Here is a 21,050-nt window from a genome sequence, read left to right as displayed (position 1 = left end):
AGAACAAGAATTTGACGGTTGAACCTTCTCAAAAATCTCAACTGGCATTGGCTCAACCCTTACAAAACGCGAACAACTCACCTTCAGCTTCACTTCCGTGATTTCATGGTGCAAAACCCTCTAGATCTGAAGTGATTGTTTGGAATGTGTAAGTACCATCACTGAGATGTAGTGATGTAAAGGTAAATTGCCTGAAAAACGTGTAAGCCATGAAAGGCATTCCTGACCCTGTGATAGGCAAGTGCCAACAACAAGCGGAAAGAGACTGTCTAGAAGCAAGAATTGCAAAGATCCCAAAAGCTTAAGTTCTCAAACTACATAGTAGAGATGAGGGGCAATTCTTCAAAAGCATGCATAGTAGACTCACAAGGGCAATAACACTGAGGTTGTTTTGCTTTTTTTTAACTCGGCCAAAATTCTCCCAACTGAATCTAATTGTACTATTATACGGTACACATGTAGAGATCATTACAAATACGAATGATAGAATCATTAAATTAAAGATGTGTTGGCAAGACATTTAATGAGATTGGCGTATTTTCAATTTGGGCATCTCAATTTTGACATTACTCAAAACGTAAAAACGACAGATAATGCCCCCCAAATCTGGAGGAAGGGGAAGCATCTTACAGCAAATAAAATAAGGAAAGGGAGAGAAGCAGCCTGATATATTAGGCAAATCCAGGTTTGGGGGTGAAGCAGACATAAAATCAGAAACAGAGAAGTCACATAAGCTCATTGAGACTCTGTTTCCTCCCTGATAAATTGGGAATGAGAGTACTTACCTTGCAGGGTTGTTACGAGAGTAAATGGTAATGTACAAAGCACTTATACCTGGCCATTCAGCTGCTCTTGTTACTAGTGAGTATTTGGGGATGTAAACAATATGGTGCCACACAGTATCACAAATGACGGGGGGCCAGGCTAGTCGGGAAGGAGAAGAGGTAAAGCTGGCAGGGCATAAAGGGCAAAGGGTTGGAGAACGCGGGGGCTGTCAGAAGGCATGGGAGTGATCCCCAAAACTGAAGTCATTCACTACGTAAACAAGCCAACATCCTTTGCACTGCCCCGGCAGCCAGCATACAGCTCTGGGCCCCAGCGTATCAGGTCAAGTCCCATCCCTGAGCAGCTGGGCGGATCTGTGCCTTCCTGGGCCACACACTTTGCCAGCAGAGTAAGCAACCTAGATTCCCTGAGCATCTACTCTGTGTAAACACTATGCTTGGTACCTAGCACAGAGCGGTAAAGCCCTAGTCGAGGAGAAACACTTACGAGCCAATTCCAGGGAGGCTAAAATCACTCAGAACATTTCTAACGCATCTTCTTTGGAAGTTCCTCTGGACTATGTTTTAAATACCTTCAGGGGTGCAGCTTTTACTCCTTTAAGGTAAAGTTAAAGTTCCCCATCAGAAAAGACTTAGAGCCCAGCCTGCTAAGTCCAGGTAGTATTACTAGGGTTAAAACAATGTTGGTTCTGACGCAGTTAAGAATGAGTTCCTGGGCTGCTCATCTACCTGCCTTGCCCTGCCGTGCAGCCCACCCTGGGGAGTATCACAGGCCGGACCATCTGCTCCTCCTCCCACAGCCTGTGACTCACACTCATGATGTTCAACAGATACTTCTGGCTTTCTGCCTTCTAGACACACAGTAGGGTTGTATTTCCCCATCTGCTTTAGTTAGGTGAAGCCAGGTGACATGCTTCAGAAAGTTGGGAGTTGTGAGCGAAACGCTGGTGGGAGACTTAATTGCTGATGAGAGGTGGTTCTAGACTTTTCTTTTCCTCCGCATGGACCAGATATGTTTGAAATGGTGGCTGCTCCACCAGTCTGGGACCCTGACTGACTAGGATGGGCAGAATCCTTCAACTCTTGCATCAACTCTCCACAGATACGTGGTATGAATGAGAAAGAAGTCATTGTTGTCTTAAGCCACTGAGATTTGGGAGCTACTTGTTACTGTGCATTAACCTGGCCCATCCTGACTAAACCAATGAGAAGCAGTTCTCCAGTTCCTCGGGATCTCACTGGGATTCAAAGTGAGCCCTGTCTGCCTTTTCCAGGCATGAGGGTACAAGAGATTCTATCCTCCCTAGCAAAGGGGAAGTACAGACCAAATTAGATCATCACATCCAAGAATGCATTTCATGGGACACCTGAGTAGCTCAGCCAGTCAAGCATCCGACTCTTGATTTTGGCTCAAGTCATGATCTCACAGATCATGGGTTTAAGCCCCACATGAGGCTCTGTGCTGACAGCATGGAGCCTGCTTAGGAATCTCTCTCTCCCTCTCTCTGCCCCTCTCCTGCTCATGTTCTCTCTCTCTCTCTCAAATAAATAAATAAACATTTTTTTTTTTTAGAAAAAGAATGCATTTCAGCTTGGATTCCATTTGGCAAACATAAATTCAAGGTCGGCTTCATGGATGCTTTATAAACTCAAGAGAAAAATGCGTAACAGTAGTAAAATAAAAATGTTGTATTTTAACCGTGTATCATAAGTTGAAATTACACAATTACTTTTTTTTTTTTTTTTGTCACATGCCTTATCTCAGTGAAGCTGAGTTTATTCTAAGGAGCCAATTAAATGATCACCAGGACCAACCTGAGGCCAGGAACTTGAAGTGAATTGTGACCAAAACAAAAGAATGAATTGTGCTAATTTACAGGATCTGAAACCAAATCTTAATACAACCTGTTTACTGAAATGTGAACCACGTAAAGTTTGAGAATACTTTCCAAACACACCTGATGATTTAGTCTAATCGAGTTACTGAAAATATACATATTTCAAAGATTTTGAACAGGCTCAAAACCTCAAATAGCAAGACAAATCACAGACCAAACTTGAATGAATCTAGTATTTCTTTACAGTGAATTGACTAAGCAAAACACAATGGACATGTGATTATAAAAGCTTTTTTTCAAAGTCAACAGTACAATATGGTGAGTTTTAAAGCAATCAAGACTGCATTTCTTTTTCCAAGATCCTTTTGAAATATCGGTTTTGTGCAGAAGGAGGAAGAAGGAAGTCAGGGGTTCAGAATTATAATGGAGAAGAAAAGGGCCAAGGTGAGATGAAGGGTTGCTTAGCGATGGGAAACTCAACCACTCTTGAGTCACCGTTTAATCCTAGGAAAAGGCCTAATATCATTTCTGCAAAACAAATAGTACTTCACAGATGGACCAAACCTGGTAGGCGCCCAAGTCCTGAAACCAGGAACCCAAGAGTAGCCGGCACATTACCTGTGGAGAGCTGGGTGGGGAGGGGGTTCATTTCCTTGTCCACCATCTTCTGGTACAAAGCCCTCAGGCTAAAAGGCTCCACTGTGAAAGGCAGGGTCCCAGTCAACATGGCATACATGTTCACGCCTCTGAAAAGAGAGACACCAAAGCATGAGACCAGACTGAGGCCCCCAGGAAGGGAAGACAGATAGGGCACAGGCTTGGCAAAGCTTCAGCCCTGTCCCTTTCATGCTGACCTCAAGGGGCCTTTTTTCTAGAAAACTCAGCACCACACTGAAGCAGCAAAAGTGAAAGGCACGGGTAAAAGCTTCCTTGTAGACTTGGACAATGGACTATGGAGATCAAAGGAGTCTAAGAAACTTCAAGAGCTACCCCCTACAGAAGGGAAACCAGGTCCTTCCTTCTGGAAGGAAGTCCAGACGAAATTATGTGAAAAATACCAGGAGTATGCTAGGACCCTTGAATAAAAGTTGTCTTGCCGTTACGTGGTTTTCCAAGTGTGGCTTACAAGATGCAGCCTGGAGGCGGCCAGACAAAAAAATATAGGGCAAGACCCTGCCACGGAAGGCAAGCCACAGCCTAGCCAGCAGGCCTGGTTACCTTTCAGCCCTTTGAAACAAAAATCTCATACCCAAAACTGGCCGGTTGCTCTTCCCTTGAATGCCGTTTGGGCTTTTGTAACTAGAGAATTCCCTCAGGGGGGTGGGGGAGGGGGAGGTGTCTCCTTCCCACTCTTATTTTTTATATCATTGTTCATTGTGAGATCCTGCCACCCGGCCCGGGCCCGAAACGTCAGATGTGGTCGAAATACCTTCTAAATGGGCTTAACTGCTTACATCCACAGCCAACCTAGCGACATCTTCTTGGAGGACTTTCATTTTCCTGATGTGCAAACCTAATATCATTTTGATGAGATTTCCTGATGGGGATGAAATGCCTGCCTGCCAAGAGGTCTCAAGTGTTTGAAAGTGCCCAAGGGAATATGTTTTAAAAACAGGCAATAGGATTTCCAGTCAAAACAAATCCAATGAGACTGATGGAAATTAAAACCCTTGGGGGTCCGTTCCACTGAGGCGCCCCTGAATTACAGGGCCCCAGATCATGACAGGTACAGAGCCCGCGGGCTCCAGCCAGAAATCACTCTCATATCGCAGACAGAACGCTAAGCCTCGGCTAAGAGGGTGTAACTCACGGTAGAGTTACACAGATTCGTATACATTCTGTCCACAATCATTTGCTGGCTGGCTCTCCCCTCCCCCCCCCCACCCCCACCCCAGGCAGTGCTACGGGTGCTGGGTAGGGCTGACCCAGACAAAGCCCTGCCATCTTGGCCTGTAGGGGAGAGACGGTCAACAAGTAACCAAATAACTAAGCACAATCCTTTCAAGGAGCAACGAAAGTGGGGGAGTTAAGAAATGAACGCTGCTGCTTCTGACCACAGAGGGTTCAATTAGGGGAGGAAGAAGTCTACGATAAGTACTTGAAGACAGGTGGCCTGCGGGGGGAGGGGCGAGTATACGCGTGTGAGCTTCTGTGTCTTTTGGATACGGGCAATAAACTGGGCAGACAAGAAATGGAGACAAGAACGAACCAGGCATACACAGAGCCTTTTAGAGCGTTTCCCTATGTATTTGGGGGAACACGTTCCCCAGGATAAGAACAGATGTCAGGTGAATAAAAGTGCCACAGCCAAATGACTGGGGAAGCAGTCAGCTGGTATTAAGTGGATATCAGGGGCTCAGGATGGGGGCAGGAGCCAGGGGCAGTGAGTGGGCACGCTGCTGGCGAAGTCTGAATGGGAGGGAGAGCGGGCCACAGAGAGAAAGGCTAATAAGCACTAGGTATCTGAAGGCGATGTGCCAAGTTGCAAACCTGGGAAGTGAGAAGAATGGTGGGAACAGTGTCAGGACTGAGGAAACTGAGGAGAGGGGAAGGGACGGAGTACCAGGGCTGGTGACACGTTTGGGGACCTACCACGCAATGCTGCACCGTGGATATGTTTGAGATACAGCTAAACGTCCCAGCTTAAGGGATTCTTGGAGACCAATAAGAGAGAAAACTAAAATCCACCACCCCCCCCCCCCCCACCAACTGTAGAATGTCTGCATCCAAAAGGGTCTTGGACACGTGGCTTTTGTAAGTAAGAGCGCCCTCCCCCCACCAAAACATCCACAAAGTTGTTGTTGGAGGCCCCTCAGCAACCTTCAAGACAAGGGTTTCCAACCTCCCCAGTGTAACTCATTCCATTGAGGGCAGCTCTGGGCACAAGGAAGGCTTCTCACTACAAAGCTGCGGTCCCTCTCTTCTATGCTAAGGTTAAGGGACAAGCCCAGTCCTCTCTGTCCCTGCTCGCTTCTGTGCACCTTTGTCTCGGTCCAACGTTCATACCTAAAGCTGAAGAGCCTGGTACTTACACAATATCATTTTTCCCCACAGGTAAATGTTTTCTTTTCTCAGACTGAGGTACACGGGACACGTCCTCAGGGGGTCAGCAGCTCCATTTTTTATTTTCTTTTGGTGATATACTAGAACATCCTGCAAATCTCAACCCGGGCCATCGGACGGCCACCATATAACTAAGTACACACTGGATTTCCATCTTATAACCAACTATGCGCTGGATTTCAGTGCTTGCTTTTGCATTCGTGTTTACCAACACACCATCTTTGCCAAAATATATCACTTTCATTGTCACAGGCTAACGAGAAGAGAACATAAATGGGCTTCGGGGTGAGTCCCAAAGTGTGGTGCTCGGTAGGGCAGCAGTGTGACCTGGAAATGTTAGATCTGCAAACTCTTGGGCTCCACCGCAGACTCATGGGATCAGAAACTTTGCGGGGGGGGGGGGGGTACTCCACCATCTGGGTTTTCCCAAGCCTGCCAGGTGCTTTGGATGCACCGTCAGGTCTGAAAGCCCCTGGAAGGTGAAAATGGTGGGAGAATTGGGTGATCACACGACCATGCGCTGACCAGCTCAGAGCCTGTGCCCGGCAAGAATTACACCCAGAACGCGTCCAGCAGTTCAGTCCCCACAAAGCAGCAGCCACGGCAGCTAACTAATGCTGCTGGCTTTAATATTTTGCGATTCTTTTAGCCTTGGTTATACTTAACTTTGTAAATCAGTTTTCGGGTCTCATTTGTACACAGCCATAAATGAAAAGAATTTAATTTTACATTCATGTACATTAAGCGCAATTTAAATAAAAACAACTTGAGTCAACACCGGGGGTTACCAAGAATGTCCTTCCTTTAAAAGAAGAGTATAGGGGCACCTGGGTGGCTCAGTCGGTTAAGCGTCCGACTTCGGCTCAGGTCACCATCTCACGGTCCGTGAGTTCGAGCCCCGCGTCGGGCTCTGTGCTGACTGCTCAGAGCCTGGAGCCTGTTTCACATTCTGTGTCTCCCTCTCTCTCTGACCTTCCCCCATTCATGCTGTCTCTCTCTGTCTCAAAAATAAATAAACCTTAAAAAAAAAAAAATTTTTAAAGAAGAGTATATAACACTCAAGTGTAAAGGCCACTGCCCTATGATCTTTTGTTATTTCCCTTTATCTTTAGGGGACACAGAGTTTCCTATCACAGGTGGAGTGCACAAAATAGTGCAGGATGTTACAGAGGTAATACACTATGGTAATGGAGGGGAATCCAACTGAAGGAGTTGGGTGAATGTAGTAAGCAGTATGAAGCCAGAGAAGCAAGTCTAAAACCTTTATGAAAGTTTCTTTCTTCGAGGAGTCTTTGAGACCTCTCCTTGCCACCAACAGGCTTCAAAAGACGACATCCCGGGCACTGCCTTTCTCCAGTATCTGGCCAGGACCACAGATAAAGGTAAGCGCTTGTGTTAAAGACAGTGCTGGTACACCTGCTCAGAGTAGTCCCACCAGAACCGAGCAAGTGGTTTTGATAATAACTGACTAGGTTACGAAACTGGCTGCAGGATTTCATTTTGCTTGGTGAAGGTTCTCATCAACAAAAACAGTCACAAGTCCTTAAAGAGGACCCCGCTCTCTCATCCAGGGTCTCTCGTCTACAAAACGTGGGTGACAACAGTACCTACCTCTCAGGTTGTATGAGGGGCAAATGAACGAAGCCACAGAAAGTACTGGATGCTGGGCCGGGCAGATTCAGTACCTGATAAATGTGATCTGTTGTTTCATCACAAAACTTTTAAAAATAACACATACGGAGCTACAATTATATTTGCGTCCCGTTGCCAAATAATGATGGAAATCTACATTAAGAGGCATCCAGTCCCAGGAGATTTGGTAAAGGAAACCAGATTGAGCATTTTCATTCCTCTCCCCCAGAGTTTTCATACATGTTTAATATCGGGATAAAGAGAAATCTCATCCCTTTGACATTTTGGAAGTATGTGAGAATACCAAGGGAAAAATGTGGAATGCAGTTTATAAACCTCTGTAATCCCGTAGAATTAGTAGGAGTCTTCAGACATGTTCAGAATTTCCTGACGTGTCTTTTGAAATATGGTCCAGGGCTTTCTAGCCTCTCCATGGTACACACAGAGCCCCCGAGCATCACAAATGGTTTTAAAGAAAGAGAAGGATGATGGACTGGAATGAAGGACGCAACAGACAGACATACTCTGGGTTTTTCCAAACAGAATGAAGCAAGGCTGAGTCATCACTGGGTGACAGAAAACCCAAAGGTACTGGCCAGTGTGGAGTCAAAAGAGCAAAATAAAGTGAATGAACAACTAGAAGATGAGGAGATAGGACCCCATGAAATACAAATGGGGAATTTGGGGGATTAAGTCAGGAGCCCAATGGTGGTCCTCATATTCAGTCGGATAATGAAACACTCCCTGGAGGAAAAGCTGGATTGTCACCTATCATCCAAGGGAGGAAAGACAGAGTCACACCTTCCTGGAGAAGTCGGTCGGCACCTTTAACAAGACACAAGGGACAAAGCAATTGACAGAGCTGGGCTGGCCCATGGGGGGTCTGGCTGCTGTTCATGCAGGGCTGCTGGGCAGGATCCTCGGGAACTGCCCAGGGTAGGGCAGAGTGAAGCCGAGAGAATCTTCAGCTGACACGCCTTGCTTCTGTGTGGTTCTTCAGAAAAGGAGCTGCCTCCGAAAAATTAAAAATAACTCTCTGGCCAGGGGCACCTGGGTGGCTCAGTCAGCTAAGCATCTGGCTCTTGATTTCCGCTAAGGTCATGATCTCAAAGGTCATGGGATGGAGCCCACATCAGGCTCCACAGGTGTCAGCGGAACCTGCTTAGAGTTCTCTCTCCCTCTCTCTCTGCCTCTCCCCTGCTCATGTGCACGTTCTCTCTCTCCTTCTCTCTCTCAAAGTAGGGAAATAAACTTTAAAAAAATGTTGTTTAGCTTTAAAAAAGAATGACTCTCTGCCTAAAAGCAACATCTTCCCATTCTTCCAGTATCAACTTTCAATACAACTTCCAATGTAAAGTCTTAAAAATAGAGTGGGAACAGATCTGTCCATTTGGAAAATGTCAAACATCATGACTGCTCCATTAAATGGTCTGTGTTCTACAAGAAATTACCTTCTTGTGGATGTTAAGACTTTTGCTTCTTTTTCCTTTCCTCTTTCCTCTCTTCTATTTTATAAACCTTTTTTTTAATGTTTTTGATTTTATTTTTGACAGAGGCAAGTGCGGGAGGGGCAGAGACAGGAAGACAGAGGTTCTGAAGCAGGCTCTGTGCTGACAGCAGTGAGCCCAACATGGGGTTTGAACTCATGAACGTCAATATTACGACATGAACTGAAGCTGATGCCCACGTGACTAAGCCATCCAGGCGCCCCTCCCCTCTTCTACTTTAAATGCACAGACTAGCTACCAAATATATATATTTTACAACTGAGTTTACAACTGAAAAATCTCAAAGGCTAAAGGAGATTTCTCCGTTAAGTCAAAAGCCCTAAGCTACCTAAAAGACGCCACAGGTCTCCTGTTTCCAAATCCTTCTCCTGCCATTTTTAGGGGGTATACATGGAGAGAAAACGCTAACTTCCGTATTTGACCACTGGGGCTGTAGCTGGTGGAATCTGGTTTACTCTATTTACAAAAAAAAGTCGAAGGGCTGATTGCCTAGGTCTATATGGGGATAGTAGGGCTCAAAACAAGATGGCTGCTCTCAGCCAACTTGTCTACCCAAAGGGACAGCATGTGGGAGAGATTTTTTTCCCCACTAAGTGAAAAGAGATTCGGTGAGACTGGGACAGTGGTTCTGGGTGTGCTGTGCACGACCTCCACAAGACACCAGGACTTCACACAAATGCTTCATCTGCCCCAGACACCCCCAGGAGAGGAAAGAGGAGCTTTGGTTGAAACAATCTGGCATCTCCAATGCTTTGGGGATCGGACTCTCAGTTTTCACTTTCCTTACTGTTAGAGATTCACCAAAGTTCTCCAAAGAGCACTGGCATATTCTGAAAATAAAGTCAATTTTTAATCTTTTCATTTAAAAAGTACATCTGCGTTAGTTTTGTGTTTTTTTTTAACTGGCCCATACATCACTCTGAGGAAAAGTCAGTTAACCATGAAAGGTTCACTACCACAGAACGCACATTTTTGGTTTTGCATCTGAAATCCCAAAGTTCACTTGGAGATCGAGATATTCCCGTCATCTCGATTAAAGGTAAGAAGCAGACGATTTGAAAGATATTCACAGGGGCGCCTGGGTGGCGCAGTCGGTTAAGCGTCCGACTTCAGCCAGGTCATGATCTCGCGGTCCGTGAGTTCGAGCCCCGCGTCGGGCTCTGGGCTGATGGCTCGGAGCCTGGAGCCTGTTTCCGATTCTGTGTCTCCCTCTCTCTCTGCCCCTCGCCCGTTCATGCTCTGTCTCTCTCTGTCCCAAAAATAAATAAACGTCGAAAAAAAAAAAAAAGAAAGATATTCACGTATGAAAATGAAGACCATCGAAAATAATGGAAGGGCCCTAAGACAGGGTGCACCGTTTTGCACTGACACTGTTAGTTCCTGATTCACTGGAGGAGGAGGGTCCTGGGGGCCCCATTTGTCAGAAGAGCTTTCCTTCCCCCGGTTTCCTTGAGTCACAAGTTGGTTTTCTTCCCAAGACAATCCCAGAAGTCTTGGAACACGGCCTCATCCATCTGTCAAGGTCCAAACCTCTAGAGAGAGAAAAGTTTGTTTTTGATTTTGGAAGTGAGCTTTTCATTCTGTTGTTTCACAGCGATAAAAAAGGGATGTTCTACAATAACAGCGTCTGACCCAGAAAGAAAATTGCTCCCATCTTCACTCTTTCTTAAACAGCCTTTTAAATTCTCTTTGGGTTTTCCGTTTCCAATTCTGCCAGCGAAGTCACTGAGCACCGAACAGAAACCTAACCAGTATCTCAGACACAACACCCCAAAGCAGTGGAGAACTTCTCTCTTAAGGAAGGCTCTGAAGCTTTTCACTTTCTCCAAGATCAAGAATGACAGCAATCAGGTTTTCACACCTTCCAGCCTCTGCATATACTATTCCCTCTGCCTGGAAAGCTTCCTCTCCTCTCCTCTCCTCCACCTGGCAAACTCCGCCTCATGTCTCAGAAGCAGATCCAACCCTCCTTGGATGCCTTCTTGAACTGACCCAGCTCTGCAACCCTATTTATTCTCTGCGCTGTGCCTCCTGACACGTCGTATTTGTTTGCAGGTAAGTCGGTGTTTCAGTCAGCTCAGGCCGCCGTGACAAAATACCACAGACGAGGTGGCTCAGCCGACATTCATCTTCTCGCAGTTCTAGAGCCTGGAGTCTGAGACCAGGGTGCCGGCACGACCGGGGTGTGGAGTGCTCTCTTCCCAGGTTTTCTTGTTTTGTCCTCACTGTCCGAGAGCAAGCAAGCTGTCTGGAGTCTCTCCTTATGAGGACACTTAGCCCGTTACGGGGATGCTACCCTCGTGACCTCTCAAAGGCTCCACTTCCACCACACTGGGGAATTAGGGCTTCAACATATGGAATTGGGGGGGATACACTCCAGTCCGTAGCAGTAGCTAAGTGTGTTGAATTGCAAAAAACAAAACAAAACACAACAAAAAAACCAAAAAACCAAAGCCCACAAATTCCTTGCCACTCCCCCATCACAGGGTGGAATCTTCTCTTTCTCCTCCTGCTTCTGGGTTGGCCATGCAGCCGGCTTTGCCCACTGAAAGGTTAGTAAATGTGACACAGAGGCTTCTTGAAAAGTGCTTACGCACGAGGGCTTGCCTCTCTTACTCCTGGGGACTCCTTCCACCATCGAGGGAGCAACATTCTGCGTCTCTTTGTGGTGTTCTTTGTTTCTGGTTTTCATGCAGCCAGGAACATATTACCTACAAGTAACAGCAATGATTGAGAATTTGGATTTACAATCAAAACATGCGGTGCTCTCTGCCGGGTGCCTGACGGGGGCTGACACTCTGTTGGGTAAGGGATGACCAAGAATGCAGTTAGTCGACCTGAGGTGTCTGTTGGCGAACCTGATTCAGAAAAGAGATTCTTTCACACTTACTGGGAAGGAGAATGGCTCTTGGGATCTGGAGCGGCGAGTTTTGTACTCTTCAGTTTACCTTGGAGCTTGCCTGAGATTTCAGAACTTAAGCAACAGAAATTGATTTTCTCACAGTTCTGGAAGCTCGAAGTCCAAGAGGAGAGTGTCAGCAAGGTTGGTTCTTTCTGAGGGTCGTGAGGGCAGACCCACTCCATGCTGCTTCCAAGAGCTTCCCTCGGCAATCCGGTGTTCCTCGGCCCGTAGATGCATCACTATGATCTCTGCCTTCAGCCTCACACGGCGCTCTCCCTGTGTCTCTGTCTGCAAATCCCACCCCCCCCCATTATAAACATGTCTGTCATACTGGATTTTATGACCCCGTTTTCACTTGATTACCTCCATAAAGACCTTCTCTCCAAATAACATCACATTCTGAGACACTGGGGTTAGGACTCCAGCATATCTTTTGGGAAGGGAACACAATTCAATCCGTGGCGTTTGGTTACCCACCCGCTTACAATTTTCCAGCGGTCTCTCACCACCTTTACGGAAAAACCCAAACTCTTTCCCACACTTCCCCACCCCACAACCTTCTCACATCCTGTTCCCTGTGTCCAGGGCCTTCCTCCCTTAACACTCCTTCTTCCCAGAGTTCAGCCCTTCTCATCCTGAGGATTTGGCTTTGAGGTTTTCTCGGCTAGAGGCCGCCCCCATCCCATTCGATACCTCCCACCCACCTCTCCACAGCAGTCACCACACCCAGTTTATAGCTTTTATAAAAACTGTCTGCCCCACTAGAATGTAAACCCCACAATAAGCAGCACAACAAAATAGAAGCAAAAGCAGGAGTCGGGTGGCAATTTAAGGCAAACTCTAGAGTCAAATCACCTTGATCAAATCCTGGCTCTACACCTAGTGGCAGTGCTACCTTGGCAAGTGCCTAAGACTCTTAGTGCCTCAGTTTCCTCATCCATAAAGTGGGATAACAGAACATTCCCTCGGAGGGTTGTTAGGCATGTGAGATGAGTTAATACTTGTGAGGCCCTTAGAACACTGCCTGTCACTCAACCGGAGGTACGCGAGCATGAATAATAATCTTTGCAGGAACAGGGACCGACCAAGGCCCTTCGACTCACCCCTGCGCACTCAGAATCCGGCACAGTGCCTGGCTCAACAAATATTTGCCAAACGAACACATTTCTGGTAAGCTCTGTGTTGCTCACGTGACTTCTTTTTGTTTTCTAAGCTTTATCAGCAGCTTCTAACGGGGCCTAATTTACGCCATCCCTGTGAACCAGACTTGCGTCATGTGGCCTCATCCCCTAGAGAACGTCCCAGGTCGGCTAGCCCAGACTTGCTCTGGGGAAACCTGGTTGATAAGAATGAAACACGGCCCTTCGTGGCTAAACAAGGGTGAGAATCTCCACCCCAGCTCCCCACCACGGAACACCGGAACACGGACCCGTGAGCTCGCAGCTGCTAGTCTATGTAGAGACCCCACGTCAGGCTCCAGAGCTATGCCACAACCCACTGAAAGACCAACATCTCTGCGGGGAGTGTTCCTAGTTATCAAAGACTTTCCCATACGTCACTCTGTGGCACCAGGACTAAGAATGAGGCCTGATCAGAGCTTTTCAGGAGACCTTAAGCTACACATCACCTTCTTGCGGCGGGGGGAGGCAACTAAGCGGAGGTTAGCAAAGAAATGTCCAGCTGCTCCAGACAGCCCCCCCAGAAGCCAGGGTAGAGGAGGGAAGGGAGTGTTTTGGGTCAAGAGAGACACAAAACAGGTGGCAGCAGACCAGGTCCCCTGACTCCAATCATGGGGCCCCGAGACTGAGAAACAGAGCACCCGTGACCGTTACATGCGGACTCCTTTCCCAAGTCAAGGGACTTGGCAGGTGGGGCGGGCACAGGGTCTGAGCTTTACACCTGACCTCACACGGTGCTGCCTTTTGCCGCCGTGCTTTTCAGTCCCCCTCGGATTTCCCCAGATGGGAGAAATGATTTACTCCCAACGAGGTCTGCACGAGGGGACGAGAGGTCCCGTGCAGGTGATACAGGCCCAGGAGCTCCCCTCCAGCTCTGACGGCCCACCAGGCTCCCTCCTTCTACCAACACTTCTAGACCGTGAGGAGCCACCGGCTTCGCCAGTCATGGAGTGGAAAGGTCCCCCTTTGTAGGCTGAGCCTCATCGCCATGACAACTCGTGATGACGCTTCTCCTTCAGTCCCCGGGAGAGCAGGACACCAAGCTGTAAACTGTCACCTGCTCTCCAACCGCCGACTTCTCTTCCCCTGTGGTCATGATGCCTCCCACCCCCTCCAGTTACATGACGCCTCGGAACCTCCTGGTCTTTCAGGCTCCCTATTCCGCACAGCCTTTATCGTGCGGGTACACAAACCATCCCTTGTGTAGCTCTCTGTTTAGCAAAAGTGAGTTCCCTACCTATTGAGGAGAGAAGGTGATTATAGACTCACACATGTATATTCATCCACTAATAAATATTTACCGAGGGCAGATTATGTGCCAGACATGTGTGAAAATTCTTAAGCATTGAAAAGGACCAAGAACGGATTCCATCTCAAGTGTGGACTCTGATTCATTGGCAGTGCGTCCTGACAGCCGTGTTGAGAAGGATTCTGAGGCCCTTTATTCTGGGCACAGAATAAAGAGTCTGTGAATTTGCGATGCCGGCCAAACGACCCGGCCAAACGACCTCGAAGAGAAAGCTTCTCTGCCAGGGTTTCCTGCCACCATTCCCATCCCCCTGACAGCCCCTGCCCGGCCCCCTGCAGGGGGTCATCAGCACACACAGAGCATGCTCTCCATCTACAGCCCTGCCCACACCTCCTCTTGAGAGGTCAGGAAAGTAACCGGGGGCTCAGGCTTCTGTGCAAGGAGCCCCGAGTGCAAAGTCCACCCCACCACTTACACACGCACCGCCAGGCCTCTCTCCCATCTGGGTCAAATGACCTCTGAGCACTTGGCCTGCCCAGGAATGGAAGCGAACTCCCCAGTGCCTTGTGGCCAGCTGTGCCCAGAGCCCAGGGGATCCTGTGGTCCTCAGAATCTCATGCTGGGCTCTGTTTCCCCTCACCTCCAACTGGAGCCTCCTGACCTCCCTTGACTTCCAGAACCTTGTACTGGGTCACATTCCTCTGTTTGCTTCCTCTGCCAACTATAGCCCCTGACCCCATAGCTTCTGTTCTCCAGGATGAAATGCCTGTCCCTCCCTCCCTTAGCTGCCTTCCTTTCCTTCCTTTCTCTGGCCGGGCTCCGTGCCATCGGCCTACAGTGCAGGGGGTCCTGGGAGGTGAGCTGTGACTGCTGGGTGAGCACCAGGGAAGCAGGGAGCAGGAAACCAACGAGACACCAGAGGCTCAAGGCCAGCCTGCAAGAGGCGGGGGGGGGGGGAAGGTTGGTCTGCCCAGGGGAAGTGGCATCCCAGAAGAGAAGAGGGAAAGAAAACAAGGACAGGACCAGAAAGAATTACTGGCTAAAAGAACAGTGCACACAGGGGACAGGAAACAGCGAGAGAATGGATGGCGGGGGGGGGGGGGGGGGAAGAGAGAGAGAGAGGGAGACAGAGAGAGAGTATAGCTTCCAATGAGGCAATGGGGCCATGTTCAGAATTCAGTACTTTGAGACCCTAAAGTCCTCGGTTCAAATCTCAGCTCCACTACTTAGTAACCCTATGACCCTAAGAAATGTTATTAATCTCTCTTGTGATAAGCTTCCTCTTCCGTCAAATGGGGAGAAGAGAGTAGCGGTTTCACTGGGTTAGCATGAAAATGAAATGGCACGGTGCCTGCCGTGTGCCAGGCATGTAGCAAACGTTAGCTCGTTTCCAATCTGGACAAGGGAAGTGTAGTGAGGGTGGAGAGAAGTAGGAGGTGTCCAGAAATGTACTGGATCAACACACCCTTGCTTCGATTAGCCCCTCTCACCTCCAGCTTCCTTCTTACTCGGGAGCCCACTCTCTGTTTACAGCCCAGCTCCTCTTGATAAGGAATTTAGTCCCCACCCCAGACTCCAGCACCCGGTACGGTTCCCTGCACCACTCACGCATGATGACGAGAGGCTTGCTCGGCATGAGGACGCCAAGGGACCTGGATTCAGAAACCAGAGCCCCTGTAGCAACTCGTCCCTTCAAGGTTGACTGACTTTGCCTCGGTGGCCCACACCGGGTGAGACGCTGGGGAAGCCGACCAATAAGGTCCCCATCTCCGTTCAGTGTCCTTCCCGATCGGGGAGACAGACAATAAAATGATAGGCTGTGATGGGTGAGAGGGACTTGGGACTTGAAAGGGCGAGGAGACAGAGTCGTGGGGGGCCTCCCGACAGGGAACCCGAGATGGTCTCTGCAGTGGTGGCACTGGATCAAAACGGTCACATGGGAACAGACGGGCCATTTGAAGAGCCAGGAAATTATATTCCAGGCAAAGGAAATGGCAAGTGCAAAGCCCAGAGGTGGGAAAGATGAAACAGAGGCCAGCATCCCTGAAGAACTGTGAGCAGAGGGTAGGGTAGGAGGTGGAGAGGCAGGAGCGTGGGCCAGGCAGGGGCTGTTTTCTTCTGGTGCTGATGGAAAGCTAAGGGGCGATTTTAAGCAGGGGAAGGATGCGAGTGACTCATAAAACCAGATCGTGAGTTCTGTGAGTTCAGGACTTGGTTTTCTTGTCTCCCCAGCAACAGAACGAATTTTGGTAAAAGCCTCCCCGGTGGTCTATGGAGAACAGACCAGAAGAAACCAGAGCGGGAAAGCTGCCCCCCGCCCCAAAAATCACCAAGTATCTGAGAGCCTGGAATAGAACACGTCCTCATCAAATACGCAAAGGTTATTTTATAAGAAAGGGAGAGTAAAGACGACCAAAGAGAGCATCCCCTTTTATAAGCACCATAACTCACATGGACCAGACATCGATTTTGGGGCCATATTTCTTCCTGGCAAGAAGTTCGGGGGCGGCATAGGCTGGACTGCCACACTGCGTGCTGAACGGGTCCGAGTGGCCCAGGATCCCAGCACAGTTGCTCAAACCAAAGTCTGCAAAGAGAGGAAGACAAAACCAGCTCCGAATGAGAAAACCGTGAAAAAGAAGAAAAAAAAAAAAACAAACCCAAAAAACCAACAAAAAAACCAGGGGGCAGCAGGAAAGGAAATATTCTCTCAGGCTAACACATCATTTAGCATCCCCGAAGGAAAACCAGGAGGGGCAGACCCTCATCGCCGGATATGGGTCTCAAGACTGGAAACCGTTTCTATCAGGCCTCACTATAAAATCCAGCTAGAGCTGAAAGTATGTTGAACCAAAACATATTTTCATCAAACCTTGGAAATGAGTCATCCAGGAAAAAGAAAGGCTTCGCTTTCTAGGACTGGGGCGGGAAGAGAGAAGGAGCAGAGGCCTTGGAGGCAGCAATCTGGCTTCCCAGTGGCCACGTGGGGAAAAAAGCTGAAGAAAGATCCATTTTCCCTGGCTGGGGTCAGAGTCACCCCAAGTGACATGCGATCCCACCATTTAGAGTTGACTTGTTCGGTTCAATGTTTTCGTTTCATGCAAGTCCCTTAAAAATGCTCCCTGTGCATGTGGCAACGTATGGGGATTTAAAGAGGGAAAAAAATACACACCCAATGATTTAGAAAACGCTAAGTGTTGGCTGGAAAACTAACGCCAGGAAGACAGCAATGAGAACTGAACTAAGCGACCTCATAGCACTGCCTTGTTCCCAGATGATTATGGCAAACGGGAAAAACACAGAAGAGGCCACTGCGTCCAAAGCTATGCTGCGTCCAAAGCCTTTCGTTTCGTGTTTACTTTTTTGAGCCTAAGAATATGGCAACTGACAGGTAATCAGAGCTGTCTCGGTCCTCATCTGATACCTTCCCTGAATCTTTGCTGATCCCAGAATTAAGATGATGACTTAGGGGCCCCTGGGTGGTTCTGTTGGTTGGGCATCTGACTCTCGATTTCAGCTCAGGTCTCACGGTTTATGGTTTGAGCCCCCCATTGGGCTCTGTGCTGACAGGACGGAGCCTGCCTGAGATTTCTCTCGCTTCCTCTCTCTGCCCCTCCCCCCTACTCGCATTCACTCTTTCTCTGAAAATAAACTTACTAAAAAAAAAAAAAAAAAAGATCATGGGTTCTCTTTGAACTTCCATGTAAATATTATGGTTCTAGTTCCCCAAACAGGAGATTCTGTCCACAGGGCTCAGTGGCCAGGACTGTCTCCACGTCTCGAACAAAACCCTGTACTTTCTCAACTGGCAGGACTTCTATCTGATTTCACTACTGTGTTTTCTCCTTGACCAACGTGTCTCCACCTGCAAAGCACATGACCGCTGTAATAGCTCAGGAAAAGAGGAACACGGGACGTGGTGTGAAGTAACTGTGAGGCCATGAAGTGACTCACACCATGGGTCAACGTGCACCACCAGAAACTCTCCCAACAGTCACTGGCTTAGGCTGTATAATGACAGAGCGTTCCCAAAGAGAACCCCGTCCCCCCGCCGCCACAGGCAGAGCTCAGAAAACTCTTGAAGGCCCTGGGCTTGAAGATGAAAACCCAGAATCTACCCAGGGATGGATGTGGACACCTTTAACTCTTCCTTTGTTTGTGTGTTTTATGATTCCATCTTTTTATCTCATAACTTCCCTTTGCTACCTACCCCCGCCCGGCCTCCATTTCCTTCCCCCGCCCAGCCCAGCCCACACCAGTAGGTCCCCCCCATAACCTGCCCAAGAAAGCCCCTTCCAGAGCCACAGGACTCTTAGCTTCCCACCGTAGGAGACCTCTGTACAAGAGGATCTGAGGGCCCCTATTCTCAGATCTCACCCTGTAGTATCACCGACACGGGAAAAAAAGGGGGGGGGGTTGTAAGAGGAAAAATCATAGCATGCTTGAAATTGGACGGTGGCTTAAATGCTCTGGGTTTGCAAATCAACCTAAAGGAATTTTAATAAAACAACAAATGCGTAAAGAGCACCATGGAATAAAGATTGTATTGTTCAGGGCAACATTTTAAGGGACGTTTCATAAACAGTCATGTGAGAAGGCCCAATCTCCTAGGAGTCCCATAAAATCTATCTCCAGATTTCTGACATGAAATCAAAAGACTCCGTGTCTAATCTCAATGGGGTTCCGCTAACAGCAAAGGACCTGCCTCATTCAGGTCACTGAAGCCTCCACTGCGGTCTGTAAAGAATTGCTTGATCCCAAGAGGGCAGGGCGAAGATAGAGAGCAGGTCACCACCCCCTCCCCCCACCCTTTGCTCCCAGGCAAGCTCGAGAACACAGTGTCTTGCCGGGTCTGAAGGAATGTTTCAAGAAGATAAATTAGCAGAGGATCTGGTGAGTGGAGGAGATAAAATCTGCATTTTAAATGACTTAGTGTTGACCTAGCCAGAAGGGTTTCATTTAAAATATACTGCAGAGGAATAACCGGCCCTTTTCACACTCATAAGGCTAATTATTAAAATTTTACGCATATGCCTAGAATCAGAATCGAGAAACTAGAGAGAAGTCCGCCTTGCAGTATGTCACATGGGTCTGCCTCAAGTTAGATCTGGCAAACATACATAAGCGAAACATCTTCAGTTTTCTGAAGGCTCCAAAATGAGTCTCACAAAACGCCCAAGTGAACGCTGCGGTGCAAAACTGTTCTCAGCTGGGGCTCTCCCATTATCACCTAAACCATCAGACATCAGACTGTTTTTGTGGAAAGAAAAAAAAAAAAATCTTGATGAAATCAGATCTTTCTCCCAGTTAGCTCCAGTTCATTTGAAACGCAGCTGACGCAGCTTTAAGTACATTTATTTAAACCAAATTATTTCAAAGAAAGGAAACTATTAAGGGGAAATGGAAATAACTGTAATCCATCTTTGAAAAACAACCAGGTAATTCCTTTGAAGAAAAGGTTCAAGAGCTTTCAACTTGCAGAGCGACAGTTGTAGAAACATTTGATCCAAATGGCCCAAGCTGGGGGGGGGGGGGGGTGGTGAAGAGGGAAGGGGATGGGGGGGGGGCAAGAAAACGTATGAGACACTGGGCCTTCCTTCCCTCCAGCACCCCCCACCCTCAGTTATTGCCTTTGTGACTGACCCATAGGGAAAAAAGGAGAAAATGTAGATATTGGTAAACACAAGGCAATGCCCAGTTGCCCTTGGGGGCGGTGGGGGAGGGTACCATAATGTCTGTTTTGATTACAAATGTGAGATAAGGCTTTTGGTTTACGCTGCTGCTCGCGACAGAACCAGGAGCCACATAAAAGTGCAGATAATGGGAAATCCAGTGATCAGAGCCTCCTTTCCAGCAGTTTTGGAAAACTGTGGTTTCTGACTCCCAGTTTCTGACAGAACCCACTTCAGTCCTGGCTTGGGTGCCGAATCAGCTGCCAAGCTGAGCGGTGAGGACTTGGAGGCATTTGAACAAAAGGGTCCCTGGAACCTAAAGAGCCACCAGCCCACTCTCCTCAAGGGGAACCGTGGGCTCTCATTCAGGTACATAATGTTCCTCTTACTTCTACAGGTCCACTCTAAGAGGGGTTTGTTACCGGGCCAATCTGTGAACTACTTATAAACCTATCCCACTGGGTACAGAGATTGGTTCTTCCAGAATCTTCTGAGCAAACTTCCACCCAATTAAAATTTCTGTGCTTTCCAACACTGTTCATTCCACAGTACATTTCTAGTTTCAGACATGATGAGCTAGGGCTATCGCTTGGGGTGAAAGAGAGAGCAAGCCCAGAAGGGGAGGGAGGCAAGAGGGAAGGAAAGAAGCTATAGGTGGCAAACAGCATCACCCCCTGGTGAAAGGCATCGTGCTAGAACTACCAGCCTCAGTCTGGACGATGCGCGGTGCAAAGGGAGTGATTTTAGCTTTTACTATATAATGTACATCCGGCTTTCACGTGGCCTGTTTCCTTACAATCTGCTGCTGTGAGGGCAACTTCATCTCTGTCACCTCCACATTTTCTGAAGGCAAGTTACAGGTCAGCCTGCCAGAGAACCTAAATGATCGCTTTCCTCCATTCCCCACCACCCCCCACCAGGTCGGGCCTTTGCTTAATGCCACAGATCCCAGAAACAAGGACCAGAAAGACATCCTACAGACATGTCAATGGCTGTCCTGTTGAATGCTTCCATATTTGGCCCTCAGGACGACTAAAATGTAAGAGCGAAACGATAAGAAAATAATTCTTTGAATTGTCCATTTTAAAGAATATCATCTTTAAAATCTTTTGGGGTAGGGGCGCCTGGGTGGCGCAGTCGGTTAAGCGTCCGACTTCAGCCAGGTCACGATCTCAGGGTCCGGGAGTTCGAGCCCCGCGTCAGGCTCTGGGCTGATGGCTCAG

At 48.1% G+C, this 21,050-nt stretch overlaps 1 protein-coding gene across 2 annotated transcripts in view; it reads right to left on the bottom strand.

Moving 5' to 3' along the window:
* HUNK (hormonally up-regulated Neu-associated kinase) overlaps window positions 1–21,050 on the bottom strand; it is a 124,258-nt gene that overhangs the window by 29,471 nt on the left and 73,737 nt on the right. For both annotated transcript variants that reach the window (XM_086675847.1, XM_086675848.1), the window contains exons 4-5: window positions 16,607–16,742; window positions 3,242–3,369 (exon numbers count right to left, since the gene is read on the bottom strand). In XM_086675847.1, the coding sequence (XP_086531973.1) occupies window positions 3,242–3,369; window positions 16,607–16,742 (264 nt within the window). The remainder of the gene's footprint in view (window positions 1–3,241; window positions 3,370–16,606; window positions 16,743–21,050) is intronic.

Source organism: Puma concolor, chromosome C2, assembly GCF_028749965.1.
Source record: "Puma concolor isolate L17-30 chromosome C2, mPumCon1.1.hap2, whole genome shotgun sequence".
Taxonomy (NCBI): domain Eukaryota; kingdom Metazoa; phylum Chordata; class Mammalia; order Carnivora; family Felidae; genus Puma; species Puma concolor.
The sequence above is the reverse complement of the archived record's forward strand: the minus strand, read 5'-3'. Positions and strand labels throughout refer to the sequence as shown.